The sequence below is a fragment of the Melozone crissalis genome, unplaced genomic scaffold, assembly GCF_028551555.1.
Source record: "Melozone crissalis strain CALT ecotype California unplaced genomic scaffold, PUWL_Pcris_2 ptg000042l_1, whole genome shotgun sequence".
Lineage (NCBI taxonomy): Eukaryota > Metazoa > Chordata > Aves > Passeriformes > Passerellidae > Melozone > Melozone crissalis.
In genome coordinates, this window is record NW_026535820.1 from 2118885 (window position 1) to 2141461 (window position 22577).

Consider the following 22577-nt stretch of genomic DNA (forward strand, 5'->3'; position numbering starts at 1 on the left):
TGTTCACTTTGGCAAGACAGGCTTTGGATTGTTTTCTATTATCCCTTGCTATCCCACAGAGTAAGCACACTAGGCAGGTTCACAACATTAATCACAGTTTTTAATTTGGATCCCTATTAGTTTCTTTAATATTCAAAGCAGCCCTGCTAGAGACAAAAGCAATAGCTCCAAGGCAACGGCAGCTGTTCACTACTCTGGTTAATAATATTTCCCAGCCTCCCTTCCAGGCTGATGCTGGATTACAGAGGTGCTTGCTGGATCCAGGTGCCTCTCCATTGCTCTTCTTCCTCCCACAGGGACATGGGGACAAGGAGAGAGGTGAAGCCAAGGCTGGAGTTGGTGGCTGCAGGGACCCCAGCACAGGAGGTCTCTGGGCTGGCGCCAGGACACACCACTGCAGCCTGTCCTCCTCCAGGATGTCAGCCAAAATGACCATACAAACCAGGGAGCCCTCAGTGCACCAGGGATCCTTGACTGCACTCTGCTGCGCGCTTCCTCAGTGGCTCAGCATTTCTTACAGCTCTGCTTGAGTGATGTCAGTCACTCTCCAAGTTAATTAGTCTGATTTCAATTACTAGGATAATTAACACCTCATTTAAAGCAGAAAATAGTTCTCTTAATTTCAGTACTCTATGACTAAATTTGAGTTTGCCTCCAGCCCAACAGCTCCCAAAAGCCTTGACCTGATAGTGCTGATTGGGATGATTAGCCCAAACAAATTACAATATTACAAAGACTTTCCAGCTCTGTCTATTCCAACCTTTGCAGGATTTTTCAGGACTCTCAATGCGTATTTTCCTCAAAGAATACTCAGGGCATTGCAGAAGATTCCCTATAAAACCATACAGAGAAAAACTCTGCTGGCTGCATCAGTAGCAGTACAAGTGACCACCACACAAGAAATCATCTTCATTTAGTTAGTTTTTATTTTCACAGGGAGCATAGAAAGGTGCTGGTTCAGCCAGCAATCAACCCTTCAACAAAACCATCTTCAAAACTGAGCCTGTACTTGGAGAGGGGTGAACCTGAGCCACTTGCCTAGACAAAAGCCCTCTGTTTTGGGGAGATTTTTGTGCTCCAGGTGTAAGGGAGTAGGGAAAGTAACGGAGGTGGAGAAGTTTGCTGATATGTAGAGAGATCTGCAGGAAACAGAAGACCTTCAACAGCATAATTTCTTCAAGAAATCAAGGTAACAGAACCTGTCTTTTGGAGAGATTCTTAAGTTTAAAGCTGAACAGATTTTCTTGTGGAAAGGCTAAACGAGCATTTAGATCTCTTGCATTTAATTTGATGAAAGCAAACACCCCAGGAGGCAAAAGCTATTTAACCTACAACTAGCTTTTTATTTCTGATTATGTAAGGGATCCATTTTTCACGTAGTTAAAACAAGTATTTCTCCTTTCTGCTTTGGTGTTTTAATTCAATAGATTTTCAGGAAAGACATTTTCAATACGACTAAACTTTCATCATGACAGTGACTGTGATGTACAGTGTCATTCAAGTATGTGCTTACTTTTGAGTTCCTTCACTTAGACTGGGATAAGCTTACCCAGAAGCTCAGAAACTGAATAAAGATTTCTGTTCATCAAAGCAAAGATTTCTGCAGATTTGGGGGAAATGCCTGTCCCACACTGCTTGAAGGGTGCTATGTGATTGAATTATTAAAGATGGAATCACCATGCTGTAGCCGAAAGGGGGATGTTAAAAATGAATGACGGTCCTGCCTGAAATGAGAATACAACTACACATGCAGCCTTAATATTCTTCTAGCATTGCTTGGAGTTTTTTGCATAAAATTTCTTGCAGCAGGAACTTCTGGTTGCTTGACAGATTCAAACTGACAGTCTACAGGTGAAAATCTTTCTGCCACATTACAAGTTGTTTGAGTCATTCGGGACCATGGCGACAAGGGCACATTATGTGCAGGCACTCACCTTATCAGGGCCAAGCTGCAAAAATCCTCCTAAAAATGGCTTTGTTGGCTTAAAAAGTTTGTGCCATGCTTAAGAATGTGTAGAATTTGATTCTATGCAGAGGGCTCCCTTCCATGTTTGACTGCTCATTTTTTATTCAGCAGGAAAATATCCTGTCAGTTGTCAGCAAGGATCAGCTCTCCAGTGCTGTAATTCTGAGAGCAGTTGTTGATTTTACAAAAAGAGGAGCTAACTTGCAGCCAATCTCCTCCTTTTATTCTGGGCTTGATGCAACTTTGGAAGTGTTATTAAGAATTTAAATCGTAAACAGAGTGTATTCCATTTCTTTGCTGAAATTTTAGGTGTTTATCTTACCTGTTTGAAGTCACAGATTATCTTCCCCCCCCCACCAACAGAAATGAATATGGCAAAACTAATATAAAGCATGCAGGTAATATTGTGCAGTTTCCTTTTATGTGCATCAAGGAAAATCACCCAGGCCCAGCAAGAGACACCAGACAGAAAGATTTCCATCTGACTACAGTGCACACTAGGACAACGTACCTCAAAATATATTGCTTTTTTCTTAGGTTCTCGGCCTTCTGATAGAATCTAAAAATAGAGAATATCACTGAAAGACTCAGTGATTTGGTCTAAAGATTGCACCAATGTACTTCTTGTGTTAGGACCTTTTTGATAACACAGCCACATTCTTCATTATGGTGAAAAATGAGGTAGTTTAATTTGCCTATCGTCTTATATTTCCCAGAAATGTGATCATTGTGATATCCCTTAGAAACATGCTAGACCATTGCAAAAAAACAGCTGAATTTTATGGCAAACACACGTGGCATCAAATTAAACATCCAAACAAGGCATATGGTCAAGACCAATCAGAGTTAGGAATCTGGCTTTGTTTCTACCTCAGCAGTCCAGCAAAATCCTTAGGTTATGGCACATGCTCTGCTGTGTGCTTTTCGAACTGTTAATTCCTTAAAATACAAATTACAATGGAAATTGCATTGGAAAACAAGAATTGTTTCAGTCTGCCATGCTCTGCAGAAAGTTATCTTGCATGGCACAGAACCAGTCCCCCATTGTGCAGGATTTGTGGGCTGCTCTTCGGAGAGGCCAAACAATCTTCATTGCAGAATTAAGGGATTCCAGGTCACTCTCTTGGTGCTCTGGATCTGGCTATGATTCACATTTCAAAGAACCCTTAAATATTATTTTACTAATTTCATAAATATTTATATGGTATGCAGCAGGGAAGCAACAGTCCTGATTACAAGCTACTCACAGGAGGCACCACTGCAATCCAAGTGCTAAAAGACCAGATTGTTATAATTGTAATTGATTAGTACCTCGAGCTTATGGAGAATATTAGCACTTGTCACAGAATTATGGTGTCTTAGTCATCCTTGTATTGACAGAATATTTGAAACAAGTCATCTCCTTCAAATAAACCTAATATCAATGCTTGACTTATGGATATTGTGGTGTTTGTGGATCAATATTTCAAACACTTTGCATTTGAATGTATATTTTAGGTAACTGTTTATACCATGTATACTCTTTTCCTTATTTACTTATGTGTTTCCAACACTGAAATTATATTTATAATCTTATTCTGTATTTCCTCACAGAACATTGTGGGTTTTGGGTGAAGAACTAGGGCTATCACAGCAGCTGATGGTACCTGTTAAAGAAGAGACAGCAAGACAGTGAGCAGCCGTGATTCCACTCCCATCACAGCAGTGACAGTGGCTGTGGACTCTGCACAGGGCTGTCCCTCCAGCAGGCCAGGAGAAGACACTTCCTTCCGTGTTCCTCCCCATTCTGCTCCCAGACATCCCATCTTAGCATCTTGAACAAAGTAATTTTTGTATAAAATATTTGCTGTAGAACCAATCCCAATCTGGAAGGAAACACCACTTCTTTACTTTATCACAGACCTCTCACCTACACTTAAATAAAATAGTTTGCACTGTGACTGCACTAAGGTTGGGATATATAAAATGGTACCTTGCTGAATATGTCCAACTCGCAGCTTCAAGAAGATTGGAGATACTCAACACCTCCAGCAGAGTTTATCAGAAGTTGGCATATCAAGTCCAGAATGGCAGTAAAACATGCTTTAGCTTTGGATCCACACTTAAGTAGTCAGATAGTTGGATGAGGTGATCATTGAGGTCCTTTCCAACTGAAACATTTTATTTTAGTCAAATTTTGGTTACTCTATCCATATACTCCTAAAGGTGCCTATGGAGGAGGCATATCAGTCTGTCTAGTTCTTCTATTTTCTGGAGCATTTACTTTTTATAAAACCAGAAGTACTAAAAGAAAATTATAATTTACAAAGTCGAAATACATGGTTTGATCTACTCCCCCGACAACTTGCTTCCTGTTGTACTCTTTGCAAAATTGTAATGTTGCCATCAATTCCAGAAAAAGGCATATAAAGTCATTAGAAGTGGGGTGTACATCTGTGCCCGAAAGGACAACTCAGGCTGTCAAGTAGGTGCTAACATGAGTACAACCATCACAGCTCAAGTCCTGGCTTATCAGCAAAACCACAGTGATTTTGTGACACAATAATCTTTGCTTGAATAATAACTATTTGTCAAACAACAAAAGCAGAAAAATATTTCTTATTTGCTGAAGCATTTCAGATTTAAAGGAATTGAAACCTCCTTTTTTAAAAATTATTTGGTCAAAATAAATACACAACATTCTGCAGTAATTAAATTATTTCTTTCCTTCAACCACTTTTTTCCCCTACTATTCATCTGACAATACTGTTTCTTTGTTTTAATATTTTAGGTTGCTCTAGATAAAATATTACTTTAGTTGTTTTTTTTTTTTAGGATCTCTTTTCCTCCTTAATTAGAGTATCAAAATCACAAAAACTTTCACAGGTTAGAGAAACTGTACAATTAGCAGTCAGAATCACTGGAATGTAGCTTGGGGAATCAGAAAGGAATACTCCTGCTGACTGTGTGTTTTCTGACAGCCATCTGTGAAACTTTCATCAATGATGTTCATTGTTCTGTCTACATTACATCTGTGTCATAAAAGTGTCTTTAATACTTTAAAGATACTGGGAAAATTCCACTACATGCAATACCCACTGACATTGAGCACACCACTTCAGTGTGATACATTATTAGAAAAGATAACTACCAGTCTGTTCAGCTGATATTCAGACATGAAATGAAGTCATATCATTCTAAAACAGGGTCAAATGAATTCACAGTCATAGTGAACAATTGTTCACTCTCATATGCACGATGTTTTTTATTATTTCCTCCTTTAGGCATCTTGTAAATGAAGGACTGAAATTTCAACTCAATTGCTTTCAGAGGACTAAAGCTATTATTTTGTCTTTTGTGTTTATTTATTGTATGACATTTCTTTTGGGTTTTTGGTGGTTTTGGGGTTTTTTTTAGTTTATATTACTGAAATTGTAAAACTGCGCTGGTATGCCAAAAATATAAAAACTGTGGGCAATACAGTGAAAAGTCTAAATGGAATATGACTGAACAGAATGTATTTAAGAACTAAACCAACTTCATAATCAGCATGGAGGTACTTCAGTAATGATGCAAACTTCTCAGAGAACCAAACACTCAGTGGATGCATGCAGTTGGCAGAAGTTACAAGAAAAAAATACAATCTACTCTGTAGTTCCCAAAGGTTTTGTGCAGCATAGGGAAATGGACAGACAGAAATCTTTGTACTTAGTACAGAAATACTTAGTACAGTGACTGTTCCCTCCTGCGAGCAAACAGCCAGTCTCACTGTTAAAAGTTTTGCTTTTAGTTACGTGAGCAAGAAATTATTTTAGCAAGAACTTAGAATTTGAAAACACAATACTCATAGCTAAGACAGCCATTTAAGCTAAAGCTCGAGGAAAAAATATGTTGTGGGTTTTTGTTTTGTTTGTTTTTTCCCATACAGAATCTTTGGGAAGTTGTTATACCTGACCAAATATATGCATATATATATATATGTATATATATTAAATACATGTATTATATATATATATATATATATATATATCTTTTTGCTAGTAGTAAAATGTATCTTGAAGAAAAGAGGTTATGGACATACCCAACTACTGCAGCCAAGGGATCTACAGGGGTGCCTGGGATCCACAACACAAGTACGTGTGCACAGTACCTATTATCCAAGATTTCCAAAGTCCAGTAATTTCTACTGACATTCTACTGACAAAGAAGACTTTCCAAATTTCCTTTCTCCTGTCCTCTCTCCCCTAAGCTCTGCAGGCAGGAAGTCCCTCCCTTCCTCCCTCCTTTCTCTCTCTCCCCATTAGAAATGTCACTACCCCATCTGCTGCCCTGAACCCACTCGTGCTGGCAGGGACTCGCGGGCAGAACGAAGGAGCTGAAGTCATTCAGCAAAATGTGCTACACAGACCCTTCCAAGGCAATTGCTAGCACTTTCCACCAAGGAAAAATGTTGTGCAGAAGGGATTTATGCTGCTATGGTTCTCCTTTGATGCCTGTAAGACAGATCAAGACACATCTGTTGCATCATTAAATCCAACTCCTCCTTGCTGCAGGGACCATGTAGTTTATTTGTTCCAAGTGTCTGTGCTTTGTGTCATCCAAGTTAAGTGGTGACCTGCTTGCCTCCCGGAACACAAGAGATGCTGCTGAAATACCTGAATAACATGGAATTATCTTTGTGCATCTATCTCAAATGATGTTACAAATTCAGCCAGCAAATGTACATGTTATTGTGGTCAGCAGACTTTCATAATTTCATAAAGACTCACTTGAAATTATGAATACTTTATGGCTTTTATCAAATAAAACTGTAATAACACATCTCAAAATGTGCAGTCTTTTTGGAAGCCACATTGTACAGGAACTGCTTCTTCTCATAATTACATATTTGGCAACAGAGGGTGAGGGGGTGAAGAAAAGCTCTTTTCCCATCTGCAGAAAATCCTGACAGCCTCTTGAAAACAACAGTAATGAGGGAGAGAAAAAGAGGTATTTGTGAAGGCTTTAGATATTAATTTCACACAAATATGCCCAACACAAAACCTTCCTTGATTTACTTTTGTTTGCACGGGAGGAGGCTTTGCACATTTCACTGGAACTCCTGGCAAAATACAAGGATCTCAGGGCATGTAGTTCTCACAGAATATTTTGAGAAAGAAAATCTTAGTTGGTGTTTTATTTCACAGTATTCACACCATTCCAACTCTAGACAGAGGCAGAAAATGAAGAAGCAAAAAATGGATCTAAGTTTACTGGACCAATAAAGTGAAGAAAAGGGAAATATTCTGATTAGTCTTCATAGAGCCCAAGTGGCTCACTTCATCCTAAAGAAACTCCTCTTTGCCATGGAGCCCTGAATATGGGCTCAGGGAAGTTTGGAAAGGAAATAAGTGATAACTGTTGTCAGCTCTGGACAGCAGCAGAAGGAAGGAAAGAAAATCTTTTAAGAACTCTGTCCCAGGAACCAGACATGAAGAGCAAAGCTTTGCCTTCAGCTCAGCCCTTCACCCTACAGTATCACAGCAATTTCAGGGTAAGCTGTTTGCATGATCCGATGCTTTACAAAATCCGATCTTTACAAAATCTGTATCCTCTTGTCCAGGGGAGAATGTCGTGTGGCAGTCACCAGCATTGGAATAAGTGGAAATTTCCAGTCATAGAAGGAGAAAACTTGAGGCCTTTGAAAAGTCTTTGCTTTATAAAGTGTGGCTCCTGCACTCTGCCTTGCTGTCCTATCTGCCGTCATGTACAATTATAACCTTTCAGCTGAAGATCTACATTAAAAAAGTCTGCAAGGCAAGATACTGAGTGCCTATGCTTATCTGTAAAGATCTCTATTCAGAGACAGAATTTCTATTTATACCTTTACATGTACTGTAAATTTTCTGTAATATCCATAAAGCATTAGAACATGCTTATGTAAAATAGAGCACATGAATGTCTTTGATCTCCAGAAGTGTTAATCTCTCTTGTGTTACTTGCTGCTTAATAAATAAAATATTTCTTTTAACACCCCAAATAATTCAGGCCAAAAAAAACCTCAGGACACCTTGTCACTGAAGATGATTTTGAGACTTTTGGTTGCTGGATGCCATGAAATGTATACACAGGGACATGATAAGGTAAGACTGTTCCTTAGGTCAATACTTTGAAACAGACACTATTTGAAATAAAAGTAAGTATTGCTTGTCATGCTCTCAGGCTGTGTTTTGATTGGTATTTCAGGTTAGGAATAAATTGATCACAACTGTAGTAAATCAGCTCAAACACAAGCAGAACATGCTGCAATACTCCATCTTGGACTACTCCTGGAATGGTCTGTGGACCAAGTGAAAGCACAGATGCTTTGCCATCATCACTTATATGTAATCATGGCTTCTTATATTCTGTCATTATGCAGTTCTACTTCTGTTTTTATTGACTCTTAATCATTTTGCTTTATTTAGCCAAACTACCTATGATTAAAACCAAGTTTTAAATGGAATATCTACAAACTTGGGTGTGGAGTTTTTCCTTGAGTTTTCTGATACCAAGTTTGAAAAACATCTTTCTTTCTGCATAAAGTGAGATTAAAAGCTTCACTTCTTCTAATTTGCATGCTTGGTATTTAACAGTCTGAAAGAGGTTGGTTTGTTCTGGCTTTTAATTTTTTCCAGGCATTTGGAAGCGATCTGCTAGACAGCATGAACTGGTAGCCAGCACAATGTGCAGCTTCAACAGTGTCCAGCTAGTTGGGGAAAAGTCTGAACTCACTAAATTCACCAGCCCTGCTGTCTGGGGGCTGAGGATGGAAACAGAACAGCCCTTTTCCTAAGGACCAGATCTCATACTCCACCAAAGCCTGACTGAAGGTCTGGGGTGCAGAGGAGCAACAGAGAGGGCAGGGGGGTACTCAGTGTCAGCTGCCCAAGAGGTAAAAGCTACAGGAAAACTTTGGAAATACCTTAGAGGAATAACTGAGGAATAGATCAACCTGTTGTGTGACACCACCTCCTGCTTCTGAAGGACACAGTTTGTGTAGCCTCTGCCTCTTGGACTCTGAGCAAGAGCTAAAAACATTCTAAGGGATTGCAGCTGCAGCTCTGGATGACAAAATTCAGCTGTACCGTATCAGTGTAACTGGAAAAAAAATGGGTTCCACTTTGGATTTTATCCACATCAGCTACTACCACATAACAAATTATTACTCCTCTGTTTCAGCTTGGTGTAAACAGTGCAGAACAATATGAAACATCTGAAGAAACATCAGAAAATAACAGGAGAAAAAAAATCTCTTAAATTGATTGTACTAACAAGTTTTATTGTTACAAGAAAAGAAAAAAACTCAAACAAACCAAAAAAACATCCCCCACCACCTCACAGCAGGGTTCCCAAATTCAATTGCTGTGTTGTTTTAAATTGAATACTGATGAACTTTTGATTCTGGCACTTCAAAATTTCAAAACTTCTTGATTACTTTAGCTCAGCCTGAAGCACTCAACTTTATTGTAACTCAAGGCACAGCACCAAAATGCAGGACCAGCCTGCCATCCAGTCAGGGTAATTCCATGGATTAATCAGGATGCCTGATTCCCAGAAATTTTGGGCACATTGGCTGAGCAACTGATTATGACTGTGCTACAAATGAGAAAGACTATATTTTATAGCTTCCCAGACAGCACATGATGTGTTCTGCCTCAGGAAGTTCAGTGTGCATATTACTTCACAGCTTGGATCCCAGTCGCTCACAGAAGTGACCTCCATATTCTGGAATTATTTGAGAAGTTTGTTGCACTCAGAAAGCATCTTATTTCACTATCATGGTAAAATTCAAGCATATGAGCATATTATTCTCAGAATCATCAGAGAATCCTTGCACAACAATACTATAATCGCCCTAAAACAAGGAAGAAAAAAAAAAAAAGAAAATTAGTCCACAATACTGCCTGCTCTTGTCTAAGTGGCTTCTTGGAATGATTCTGGTGATTTCTGTTAGAACTGAAAAAGACACATTCCCATCAGGGACTGTCCTCATAGGTATAGTCAGGTAAATGAGTGCATAAAAATAAAACAGTGTTCACCTTCCTTCTCATGGCCAGCCTGCTCAGGAACAGCATTTCCTGGTCCAGCAGAGTCCCACCAGGAAGTGTCAGGTCTACCATGAGTTCCTCAAGGATAGGAGGAAGCTCATGGCAGAGGATGTTCCTGTCTGTTACAAGCTCTGGGGCTACAAGGTCTCTTGGACTGTTGAAGGCCCATGAGGTAAGGAGGATGGTGGAGATTTTGGACCAGTAGGAGTTCCCTAGTGACATAAACCTGAGGACTGGTGCTGCCCCTGGTTTAACAGTAGAGAGCTGCTTTTACTTTTTGGATACTGTTATCCCATTTCAAATCTTTGAAAATGGTTTCATGGAGTAAAAGAGCAGCATGTGAAGAAAATGTAAAATAAAGAATGAAACGGGGAGAAGGAATATGAATGAATTTACTCAAACAGGTAAAAGGAAAGAGAATAATTTACCAAACAAAATTAAGTCATTAAGGTGACATTAACTGATTACTTTGGTCTTTTCTTTTATAAAATAAAGGAAGAAAGAGGAATAATAACCTTAGAACATCTAGCATTTCAGAGATGCTACCATTTTATTGTCATCAATTCTATTATAAGAAAGTTTTCTGACATTTCCTCTTCTGTTTTCTACAGTTTGGCTGAACATCTTTCTTCAGAAAAAAGTATACCTGTAAGCATGTGATTTTACTATTATATAAAACATTGCAAAGTACCTTTGGAAATTCTAATCTTGAGCCTTTAATGTCAAATGCTGAGTCAAGTGTTTCTGAAAAACAGAGATAATTATAATACAAAGAGTTACTTAACCATAAAGCCATCAATCAGACAGCTTAAATAATTTCAAAGCAATATGGAATATCTCTGAGCAGCAGTTGCCAATGTCACTTACTTTTTCACTGATAAAGCCCTCATCTGGTTCTTCTCTCAGAGCTCTGACTTTTTGTTGAAACCACATCAGAAAATAGAAATTAACCACAGTGCTCCTGCAACATCTCCTCCAGACAAATCCTACTGTGATAACTCCAGTAATTTAACTTGTAATAGTAGTTCACTTGAATGGTAACTGAAGAGAGCTAATACTGATTCTTAAAGAAAGGAAAACAGACTCTATTTTGACATCCTTACAGGTCTTTTTGGCCTTTAGTCTGACATCCTGCCTGGATTCTCTGAATCTGAGCATGTATTGTGTTAATACTTGTTAGCCCCTACTGAAGGATTCACTCTTCTCTATTGGAAAAAAAAAAAATCATCATCCTACATAGGTGTATAAAATCTCTTAAAAAATCCATCCAAACACATATCTAAATAAACTTTGTTCTGGATATTAGTCGTGCCCACAGTGCCTGTCAAATTTCCTGTTCAGTCCAGTCAAATGCAATCTTTCCATGTCATTTTAGAGATGTTCAGAATAAGTGTCATCATCAGATGAAGGATATTAGTAATACTCATTTATGGAGATGGAAACTGCAGTACAAAGATGTTAAAATAAAGAATTTGGGTATTTCCTACTTCACTGGGATTCTGGCACTGGAGAATTGCCTGCTCTGAGGTCTGCTGCCTGCCAAGCAAGGTCTAGATTGTGGGGACAAAACTGTGTTTGCACGGGTTGATTGCACCATGTATTTTCACACCAACCTCCTTTCAGCGTTCCGCACAGTGAGTATTCATCGTCAGCTCCGCTGCAGAGGAGCTCCTTCCAGAGGAGTGCTTTGGCACCATCATACCAGACATTGAAGACAATCTTCAAAAAGTGAATGTCACTTCCTAATGAAAACATGGCAAGTAAGAAAATGGTAACTGATGGAGAGGAAAAGTGTATATGGAGACATGCTCTTTAGATAAAAACTAGATTTAGTCAAAATACTGTATTTTTGTAAGACTTCCCCAAAATTAAAAAGGTATGTGTCTTGAAAACTTCTACTTCCAGAAGAAAAAGGAAAAAATCTATTGTTGTTTTCAACAACAACAAAAAATTATTCTTAAAAAATATTTGGGAGAGAAATTTCAAAGTCTGTTTTAATTTCTTTAGTAAAGGAAGCAGAGTTCATTCAACTCCACAGCTACCCTAAACATGTGCTCAAATGAAGACCTTAGTTTTAAGCAGGTGTTGCAAATGTCACAGACATCTTTTCATTAAAATCCTTTTGTTAGGATTTTTCCTGCTGAAGCTGAGAGGTTTCAGCAACAAAGTGTAAACAACGGTTATCTGCTGCTGTGGAATGCAACAGGTGGATCCGTGACTGTCTCCTGTGGATGTTTGGATTTACTGACCACTCAAGGCAGAGCTGGGTCTCACTCTCTGCTGAGACACAGACCTTTGTTATTCATTCCTTTGCTATTCTTAGCTTAGCTAGCCTTCTGAGAACTTTTCCTTCTATTCCTTTTAGTATAGTCATAATGTTATGTATATATAATAAAATAATAAATCAAGCCTTCTGAACATGAGGTTAACATTCTCGCCTCTCTCTCACCCTGAAGACCCTTGTGACCACTGTCACATTGCAAAGAAACTATCATAAATGCATCATAAAAATGTCTTTCAAGGGAAGTAAACCTAATGCAGAAAGGGAAGTTTATGATACAACCAGATCCTAAACATTTCATTAGCTGAGCTTGCTGCCTTAAAGGTGGGTTTAAAGATCACAGTTAGGTTTGCACACAAAATGCAGTACCATTCCCAGCTTCTGGAACATACATATTCTTCATAGAAGTCCTGCCATATTTGGAGGGCCTGATGATACTCTCTCTCCTTTAAAAGACCTGGATCTTGTCCAGGCCACAAGACCAAAATACACATACACCTAAACTGCCACAGATTTGCATTTACAGTGACAGTCCTGCGTGCAGGGCTCTGGTAACTGCTCCAACTAAAACTCAAACACATTTCACAAATCATCATTTCTGTCCATCACTGTAGTTTATCTGTTCCATTTTTAACCCCAGAAATCAATTTCCTAAATCACATGGCATTTAGGATGAAGTGTCAGTCTTTCAGTTGTATTTCATTTTCAGCATTTCCAGAATATAATTGTCTGGTTAAGAGACACTCACTTGGAATCCAGGTAAGAGCAGCCTTCCAGACAGGTTTGTTCCTTGTGCTGCAAGGTGTCAGATTAAACTTGAAAGAATGAGCTGTAGAATCTACAGGGGAAAAAAAATCATTTCACATTGATAGTGCGAATAGGTTTCTCCATAAAATAATAAGAATATACAGTTATACAAAAACCACATACATATTTTTAAATGTATTTAAGTTATATGCCATAAAATTGCTCAATAGAATATGTGTGGTAAATATTAAACATGTTTTTAAAATTATGTTATTATTTTTTTTACATTTAAAGGGCAAAATCAGTATCATATTTCTTTAAGTAAAGAGAAGTAAATTTTTGGTTGATGATATTTTGCACACAAAAAAACAGAGACAAAAGTACCTTTACTTCTCTTTTGAAGATATAAAACCTCTTTATTAGCACTAAACCAGCATGGTCTTCTACTGAAAATATCCCTACTTATGCTAATCATGCTGACAAGAGCTAAAAATATTTTTAATGCATCAGCAAATTTTCCAGGTAATGTAAATGAACCTTTAAGTAGATTTGCTCTGTGACTTACCCACCTTGCATTTTTAAAACACACAAAATATCAGCCCATGACACAGACAGGGCAAGGAGGGACACACCATGCTGTCTCAGAACCTGATTGGTACTGCAGCCTGAGAGAATATGACATTCCCTCTTTTTTTTTTCACATACTTCAAGCTTTTCATTGTAACATACTGGTTAACTCAATAGGTATAATTTATACAACAGAGTACTTGCAAAACTAGTTTAAATCCATTATCTTCTAATATTTTCTGAACAAAAACATGCCTACTTGACTTGAGAATAAAATTCTCTCTCTCCTGGCTGCTGGAACCAGCCTTGTGGTAAGATTTGCCTATGCCTATGAAGTAAAATTCTTATAACAGAGGGATTAATAATAGAAATATACTTCTTGTTCTTTTTCTGTATTTCTCAAAGAAACAGAGAAAGAAAAGAAACAAATTTAAAAGAAAACTCACAATCCCTCAGACTACAGTAATTATTCCAGAAATTTAACAAAAGGATTACCTATTTTTTTACTTACCACAAAAAGTATACGACATTTCAAGATCTGATGATGTACAAATTAATTCACTGACTCCAGGGGTAAATAAAATGAAAAAGAGGAGTCCAAACATAGTTACTTTTTTTTGCTCAGTATTTGATGGTATAAAACTTCACTTGGGAGAAAGAGGAAGAAAATTCAGCACAGTCATCATCAGTCACATGTCTTCGGGGAAAGTTCTGCTATTTATCAAATTCTCTGCAACCTTTGTTAATTCTGCTGCAGCACTGTCATTTATCATCACAATAAATTTTGTTAAGAAAAAGAATTCCTGCTTTTGTTGTTACATTTTCCCCAGACAGTGCAGCTGAAACCAAGAGTGAAAAACTAAAGAGAAAACTGTGTGAAATGGGGAAGTGGAATGACATTATGACTACCAGAAGCACGTAATGAGCAAGTTTAGTTGAGTCATCAGGGGTAAGATTTTTAAAGGCATAATTTCAAACACAGAGTTTCCTGCACATATTAAAGAAGAGAAAAATCCACAGCTGATGAAAACCAAGTCCATTCTTTTATTTTTATGGTTAGCCAGTACCTCTCACTGGTTTTCATGTGAGCTTCTTACAAAGCTCACTATGCTTTAAGAATACACCAGACATCTGAAGGAATGTAATTAGATCAAATGGAGCTGAATGCAACCATCTGATGCTATGATGTGCACAAAAACCATGACTGATTGTGCCCAGAAATGGGGGAAATTCCTAGATTAATTAAGGAAAGGGGAAATTGAATTCAAGGTGCCTGAAAGTACCAAATAAGTAACTACTACATGAAATAATTTACAAAATAAGACAAAAATTTGAAAATTTAATGCAGCTAGAGAATTCCCTTCAGTATTTCCAAATCTTTCTATAGACCACAAGAAGAGTCCCACTGGCCTGACAGAGTCCAAAATTTTAAGAAATTCTCAGTATTTGGCTTTTAAGTGGGAATTCAAAATTATATCACTTTCCTGACAGGTCTCCAGAGTACATACATCACACACAGATTTTTGCTGTTGTTTAACAGGATGCTATAAAACATCCTTGTGATCATAGCAATAACACAGTTCTGTTTCAAGATGGACAAATTTTGCTTAAAAATAGTAAGACACACAGTGAAATTGAAATAAATCAGGAAGGCTGTAATAGTTGGGAAAAAGAAATGCAGTAGTGAGACAGTCACAAAGGAGCTGTGAAACAGCTACGAAAGAAGAGCTACCTTTTGCACATACAGCCAAAAAATATTCCTTTCAGCCACGAAGCCATGACCAGTGGTGTGAAGGAGTTTAACCTGTGAGAAGCCAAGCCAGGCTGTCTGCCGAGTCTTCATCAGTCCAACAGGTTTAGCACAAGTCCCAGGTCAGTCTGAAGTAGGCAGGGGGTGGCAGTGACCATATCCCACTGATACACAAGATTTCCCAGCTGAACTCGGGTCCCTCTGTGGCCAGACTTGGTCTGGCTTTGCTGCTCAATGCGTTGGGCGGCTGACGCACTCATGGGCAGAGTGGAAAGAGCACTGCAGATTGACAAGATTTTGCATAAAGCTCTCTTAATATGAAAGAAGACAAACTCTCTGCTGAATTGACTTTCTAGACCTGGTTCGGGCATGGGTGTTTCTTTCAGATACTTGCTGCAGAAAAGTTATAGATGAGGAATGAGTCCCCCCTGGTGGCTCAGACAGACAGACACATGCAGAAACCTCCTGCTCCTTCCTTATTGCACTTTTATTGCACAAGACTACTCAAATGCTTTAAAAAGCCAGTGTAAGAAAGCTCAGATTTAAAGTATCTGGCTGGCTAAATGGGAAAATAGGAACAATAAGTACTACTGGTATCATAGATAAAATATCCCTTATGACCATGATTATAAAGCCTACAACCTTGACCGCTGTGTTTGGTCAAACTGTCATTAAATCAAAATAACCTTAATTATTTTTAAATGCTTTCAGCAAATTCTGTTTTAGATGCTTGTGGCGTTTCATGCCAATATCAATGCTGTTCATAGAAGTGACAACTTGTGATGATTACTAAAGTCCCAAACCAGTGCACTAATAGTGTGAAGAGTCTGTTCTGTTCCTTTCAAGCCAGTATGAGGATCACTGCAGATTATAAAGTTCTATACACTTTAATTTTACTAAATCTTTTTTCTTTACTATAATCTTTTTCTTATGTATTCCAACCCAGAAAGAAGGCAAAAAGGAAGTGGAAAGAGCTACACAATAATGTTACTTCACTGAGGTTTTGTCAGTGAAATATTTCATTTATTTCGAAATCCTCTGCAAGTAAATTCTGTAGGAACCAGCTCTCATGTCCAATTAACAGTACATAAATTCAAGTCTAAAGAATTTAGAACTTCATACCTATGACTTTTAATTTTGCTACATCTGAGATATTGGGAACAGAAGTTTATTCCAAGGTTCCTCTCTGATTTGTGGTTAAAATCCTTAAAATAATTCATGATATTTTTATCTTCTTTCCCAATGCATCCAAGAAGTGCTTAACTTCCTTTATGATTGCTTTTCAAAATAATCACTTTGTATTTGGATTGTTGGCTGCAGATCAGTACATTGACCAGATGAGCACTTATAAGACATTAAAATTCCCTCTGGAAAGATTTATAATATGCATGATCGTAATATCCCATCACAGAAAAATAAATAATAGTACACCAATACACCAAGGGAAAGTACTCAATTTCAGAGTGTTAGACAGAATTAAAGATTATATCCTATCCTTTGCCATGTAACAAAATTTCACTTTAATGGAAAACTCTTTTAAGACATTAACCACATTTATTAAATAAAGAAAGAGGCAATAATAATTTTCTTTGTAGGACCATTTGTGAGTTTTTGAAGTAAATAGTTTTTCACCTGGAAGCAGACATTTATTCCTACTGATTCTAGGTTTAGGGTTGATGCTGGAGGCACCATAACGTAAAAGGGACCTATATAAGGCATAAGACTGCATTCACAAAATAAAAATACACTCAGCTATCAGCATGAAGAATAGAAAACTGTGGACTCTTCTCAAATCCCCTCACCCTATCTTTGACAATTTTTATAGTGAAAGTAGCAAGTCATACCCAGGGACACAATAAAGATGTAGAGGATTAATTTCCTCTACAGGCAACTAATTAAATGTTTGAGAGTGCCATAGGAGTCCAAACCAAGAACAGGGCACTGGAACATATCCAGTGGAGCATTGGTTGCATTTGAGTAAGAAACAAGAGTTTTTGAAATAGAGAAAAAGTGCTGTGCATTATGTTGAATAATGTTAAATGCTGTATGAACTTTGGCTTAGTGTTTTGATTTAAATATATCCCATTAAACCACTGGAGACTATTAAAATGTAGCAAACACATACCAGGTGGTATGGCTTTCCTGTGCAAACTATTATGTTGGAAATAACTCCCTGTCTCTTGCCAGTAGCCTTATGGTTTATTCTCTGCAGGCCAAGTTTAGGACTAAAACTTACAGTTGTACCCTGAAGTATTCATTAAACTATTAAAATTGCCAAAAAAGAAGAGAGATAAGAGGATGAAGGGATAAGAAAGGGAGATATCCTACCTGAGGCTCACAGTATGCACACCACAGCAACACTTTCCATCCTGGAATTCTAGAAAGGGAGACAGCTGGACATATTTTGCGGCTGTTTGCTCTTGTTCTCTGCTATTCCCTGCTTAAAATAGCTGCTTGCTGAGGTCTGTGTAGCTCTGGGATAATCTTATTATAGTGGATCCAACCCACAGCTACGCACACTTGTCCCATTTCTCATGCAGGCTGCAGCAGGCTATGCTCTACACTGGGGAATGAAGAAATCCATGGTATGAGACGTGAAGAAATCTGTGGTATGGCCACAGAACTCCAGAGCAACCAAATTACAGCAGTTTACCAAGTTTCCACCCTATTAAGTTATGTTGAGCAGTTGTAATAATTCATGTCTGCTCTTAATTTTTACAGCACAAAGAGACTTTCATGAAGTTTCCATCACCTAAATCAAACCCTCATGGTTCCATGAAAAAATTTACAGATTTTCTTCATCTTTCCCAATATGATGACTTTGGTATGTAATAAAGCAAGGTCCAGTCAAATTAGTTAACTTTTAATACTACAGTGTGGTTAAGAGCATGAAGTACTTTACAGCTTTAAACATTCAACATTAAACATTTAAACATTAAACTTTGAAGTACCAAAAAGGGATAATTTCCTCATCAAGAACTTTTACATTTGCACCAAAAAAAAAAAAAAAAGAGAGGGTTGTAGGATAATTTCATTTAAAAAATAACTTTAAAACATGAAAAGGAACTTTGTACTTTAGAATTAAGAAGGATAGGGACTAATGAATAATAATGTGAACAAGGCCAAAAATTTGAGAAAGGGAGAGGGCCACCAGCAACAAAATAGCATGTAGCAAAAGTCTGAAAAGAAAAATTTGCATATATCCTGACTATTATTCAAAGGCGGAAGATAAAAATGACCTTTGACCTTTTCTGGAAGCTTTTAAGGCTGGAAAGGGATAGGAAGAATGTGTCTAGAAAGGAGTCTCAAGTAATTTCATACCGAATAACAGAATTAGCTAGGTTGGAAAAGACCAGTGAAATCACAAAGTTCAACATATAGAGGGTGTTTCCTTGAACAACTCCTTTAGGAAAAGGAAAATAAATCTTACCATTTCAATGGGGATCAATTTTGGCAAGCTTTGGTCCAAGCCCTTGCACTTCATGGCATCCCATGCCTTTTGATGACTTTCACTTTGGCGAAATTTTTTTTTTCAGTATCCATGCCATGTCTCTCATATCTTCCCCTCAAAGTTCTGTCTTCCTCCTTGATTTTTTTTACCCTGCTTTTGCAGCATCTGTGAGGTTAGTTTTGGCATGTTTTGGTCCTTTGCACTGCACCTCATTAATCTCGGTCCATTTGCTTGTAGTCACAAAATGTCCCAATTTTCTGATTTTTTTGGTTTTACTTAGATTGCATTTCATTTGATCCTATCTCCTTTCCAAAGTGTTTGTAAGTCCTTTTTTTCTGTTTCTCAAGATTTTGTTTCCCTTCCCAAAAGGCAATGGAATTTCGGGAAGGGAAACGAAATTTTGCTAAACACAAAAGACTTACAAACACTTTGGAAAGGAGATAGGATCAAATGAAATGCAATTGAAGAAAAAAAAAGAAAGAAAATGGGGAGATTTAGTGACTACAAGAAAATTGTCTGGGATGAAGTGAGGTGCAGTGCAAAGGACCAAAACATGCCAAAATTAACCTCACAGATGGAGGTGTTCAAGGCAAGACTGGATATGGCACTCAGTGCCCTGGTGTAGCTGGCACAGTGGTGTTCAGTCAAAAGTTTGACCTATGACCTTGGCAGCCTTTTCCAAAGTCTAATCACCCTTTCTATGAAGAAATTTCACCTGATGTCCAACCTGAACCTCCCCTGGCACAGCTTGAGGACATTTCCTCTCATCCTGTTGCTGGTTGCCTGGGAGATCACTCCAGGCAACCAGCCCCATCTGGCCACAACCTCCTCTAAGAAAAGTTCCCCCCGAGCCTCCTTTTCTCCAGGCTAAACAATCACAGCTCTTTCAGCTGCTCCTCTCAGGACTTACCCTCTAGACCCTTCACCATCTTCATTGCTCTTCTCTGGACACACTCCAGCACCTTCATGTCCTCCCTGAATTAAGGGCCCCAAAACTGGACACAGTACATGAGGTGAGGCCTCACCAGTGCCGGGTAATGGGGGGCAATCACTACCCTAGTCCTGCTGGCCACACTATTGCTGATACACATTGATATATTCCTGCTCTTCATACCAGATTGAGTGAAACTGGGACCAGGGTAAGACATGTCCAGCTGCTATGCACAACTGATTGGTTGGTCCTGAAAAGGCTGCTGGAGCTGTCAGCATTCACGGTACGCATTTCCTTGCAAATAAAGAGTTTGTAAATCATTTATTTCAGAAAACTGGGCTCCTACATCAGTATTTCCTTCAGAACCTCCACACGTACAAGCATATTCTTTAGATCTCATAAATAGTTTCTTCCATATCATGTACAAGTTACCTATACCCAAAGAAATATCAACAACTTCCAGGGATGAAAATGTTAGCAGGCAGTAATAGTTCTGCACTTAGTACTGGTTTTCACCAAATGTGTGAAACTGAAGAAAAATACACTAGAAAAAATAGTCATTCACGTAATTAATAGGGTTGTTAAACAGACATGGAGCTAACAGACTTTGGGAATTACCTGGTAGTAATTTGTTTATGGAAACACTCACACCACAGTTGATTTCCTTGCACGATTTGTTAGTAGCAAAGGGGCCTGTTCTGATTTATGCACATTTTCTACCATAGAAAGACACAAAGCATTTCAGAGCTTCCCACCTGGAAATGCAGACAATGCACTAAAAAATATCTTAAGATGACTGCTCAGAACCCAGAGCAGAGAAGAAACACATCTTGGAAGTCTTTTTGGATTACAATCCCCTTCCTTTATTTTGATTCTAATGTGAATAACTGCTCTCAACAATATAAACCAGTCAAATATGTGCAAGTATACTCAAGTTCTGTGTTCATGTTTGGGCCCCTTACAACACAAAGGACATTGAGGTGTTGAGTGTGACCAGAGAAGGGCAGTGAAGCTGGTGAAGGGTCTGGAGCACAAGTCTTATGAAGAACAAAGAGATGGGGGAACTGGGGTTGTTCACTCTGGAGAAAAGGAGGCTCAGGAGTGATCTTATCAGTCTCTACAACCTGAAAGCAGGTTGTACCAAGGCAGGGATCTGTCTCTTCTCCCAAGAAACAAGCAATATAGGACAAGAGGAAACAGTCTCAAGCTGCACCAGGGGATGTTTAGCCAGGATATTAGGAAAGATTTCTTCACTGAAAGGGCTGTCAAGCACTGGCATGGCTCCCTGGGGAAGTGGTTGAGTCACCATGCCAGAAGGTATCCAAAAGATACATAAATGTGGTACTTAAGGATGTCGTTTAGTGGTGGAATTGGCAGTGCTGGTTGGAGTTAATGATCTTGGAGGTCCTTTCCAACCTAAATGGTCCTACAATTCCAATCTAAGTGTAGCAGCAAACAAAGCAAAAGCAAGTAGAATATTGAGTAGGTCTGGTCTTCTTTTTCCTAGTATAAAAGTACTACCCTATTATTTTCAAGTTGCACATTGGAAGTATTAAGTATTTTTTCTGAGACTACATCCCAGCCAGAATCATCACCTATCTTCTGGTAGAATTCTGGATTCATTAATATTATTTTTAATCATCTGTGTGTCAGAAAGCCACCTACTAGCTTCAGTAGCTTTTCACTACCAGAACATGAGCAGAATAATATTTATCTTCCATAGATAGAAATTTAGCCACTGGCATGGAGATGTCTTACTCTTGCTGCTTCATTCTGAATTGGCCAAATCTCAAATTTAGAAATGAAAACTTTTTGCAGTCAGAAGGAAAAGATGAGGATTTTGATATTGTTTATGGAGTACATATATATAATTTTGGGGCCTTTCCTTTACCTTCTCCAGCAAACTCTACTTCCTGTTCTCCCCATATTTGTCATTGGAAGATCAAGCCAATCTCATCTTTCAATGCAAGCACCAAAAGAAGTGAGTGAATGCATCAGACAAAGATTACTTTTAACTAAGTGTAAAACACCATTTCAATGAGGACAACTAGTACAACCAGGTGATCAGAATTGCTTGTTCAATATAACTTGAATCTCACATGTTCAATATTATTTTATGAAAATTTTATTTATATATTATTGCTACCCATGGAATGATACTAGCTTAACAAGACATTATCACCCTTTTAGAATTACAGTTGTGCCAACCCAAAAAAACTGCCTCAAAAATATTGGGATGGGACGATTTGCTTTTTAATTATTAAGCAAGTGCATTGAGGGCAGTCAGAAAAGCAACATTCAAAACCCTTGTTAATTATCATGTGTGGTGTCATCCTGCAAAAGGAAATTGAAATAATAGTATTGGAAGACATTTAGACTTTTAAATACAGTTTTTCAGCTACAACTTAGGAAACAGCTTGAAGGTTAGCTATAATTTTTTTATTTGCAGGATCAGGATGACTAGTAGCAAGTATCAGATTTTCTTATTACAAAGGGCACTGTTAATACAAAAGGATTAATTCTAATTTTGTTTTTTTTTCAATTCAGTAATTTTTATGTCTCAAAATATTAAGGCCCTTCATTCTTTGAAAACAAGTATCTGTCAGTTTATGTGCCTTCAGCTAAAAAATTTAAATCCAACTTCTACACACTCAAGGGAGAAGAACCAGTCTAAGACCAGATTCCCCTTTTTAAGTTGAGTAAAAGGTGGCTTTCTTCACCTGAAAATCAAGAGGTGTGTTCTTCAAAGGCACAATTGCTTCCCCACCTTACATAAATGCTGACAGAATGCATTTTAACCACTACTGCTAAATTTTCTTTGTTGATTCAAATACAG

The 22577-nt window shown here is 38.1% G+C and overlaps 1 protein-coding gene across 1 annotated transcript; it reads right to left on the reverse strand.

The window, feature by feature from the left end:
* Positions 1 to 9277: 9277 nt before the first annotated feature.
* On the reverse strand, positions 9278 to 14746 carry LY96 (lymphocyte antigen 96). Its single transcript, XM_054285178.1, has 5 exons — positions 14121 to 14746; positions 13044 to 13133; positions 11628 to 11756; positions 10706 to 10758; positions 9278 to 9821 (listed from the first exon to the last, which is right to left on the reverse strand). Exons 1-5 carry the CDS (start codon positions 14212 to 14214, stop codon positions 9732 to 9734), a joined length of 456 nt encoding a protein of 151 aa, XP_054141153.1. The 5' UTR covers positions 14215 to 14746; the 3' UTR covers positions 9278 to 9731.
* Between the last annotated feature and the right edge of the window lie 7831 nt (positions 14747 to 22577).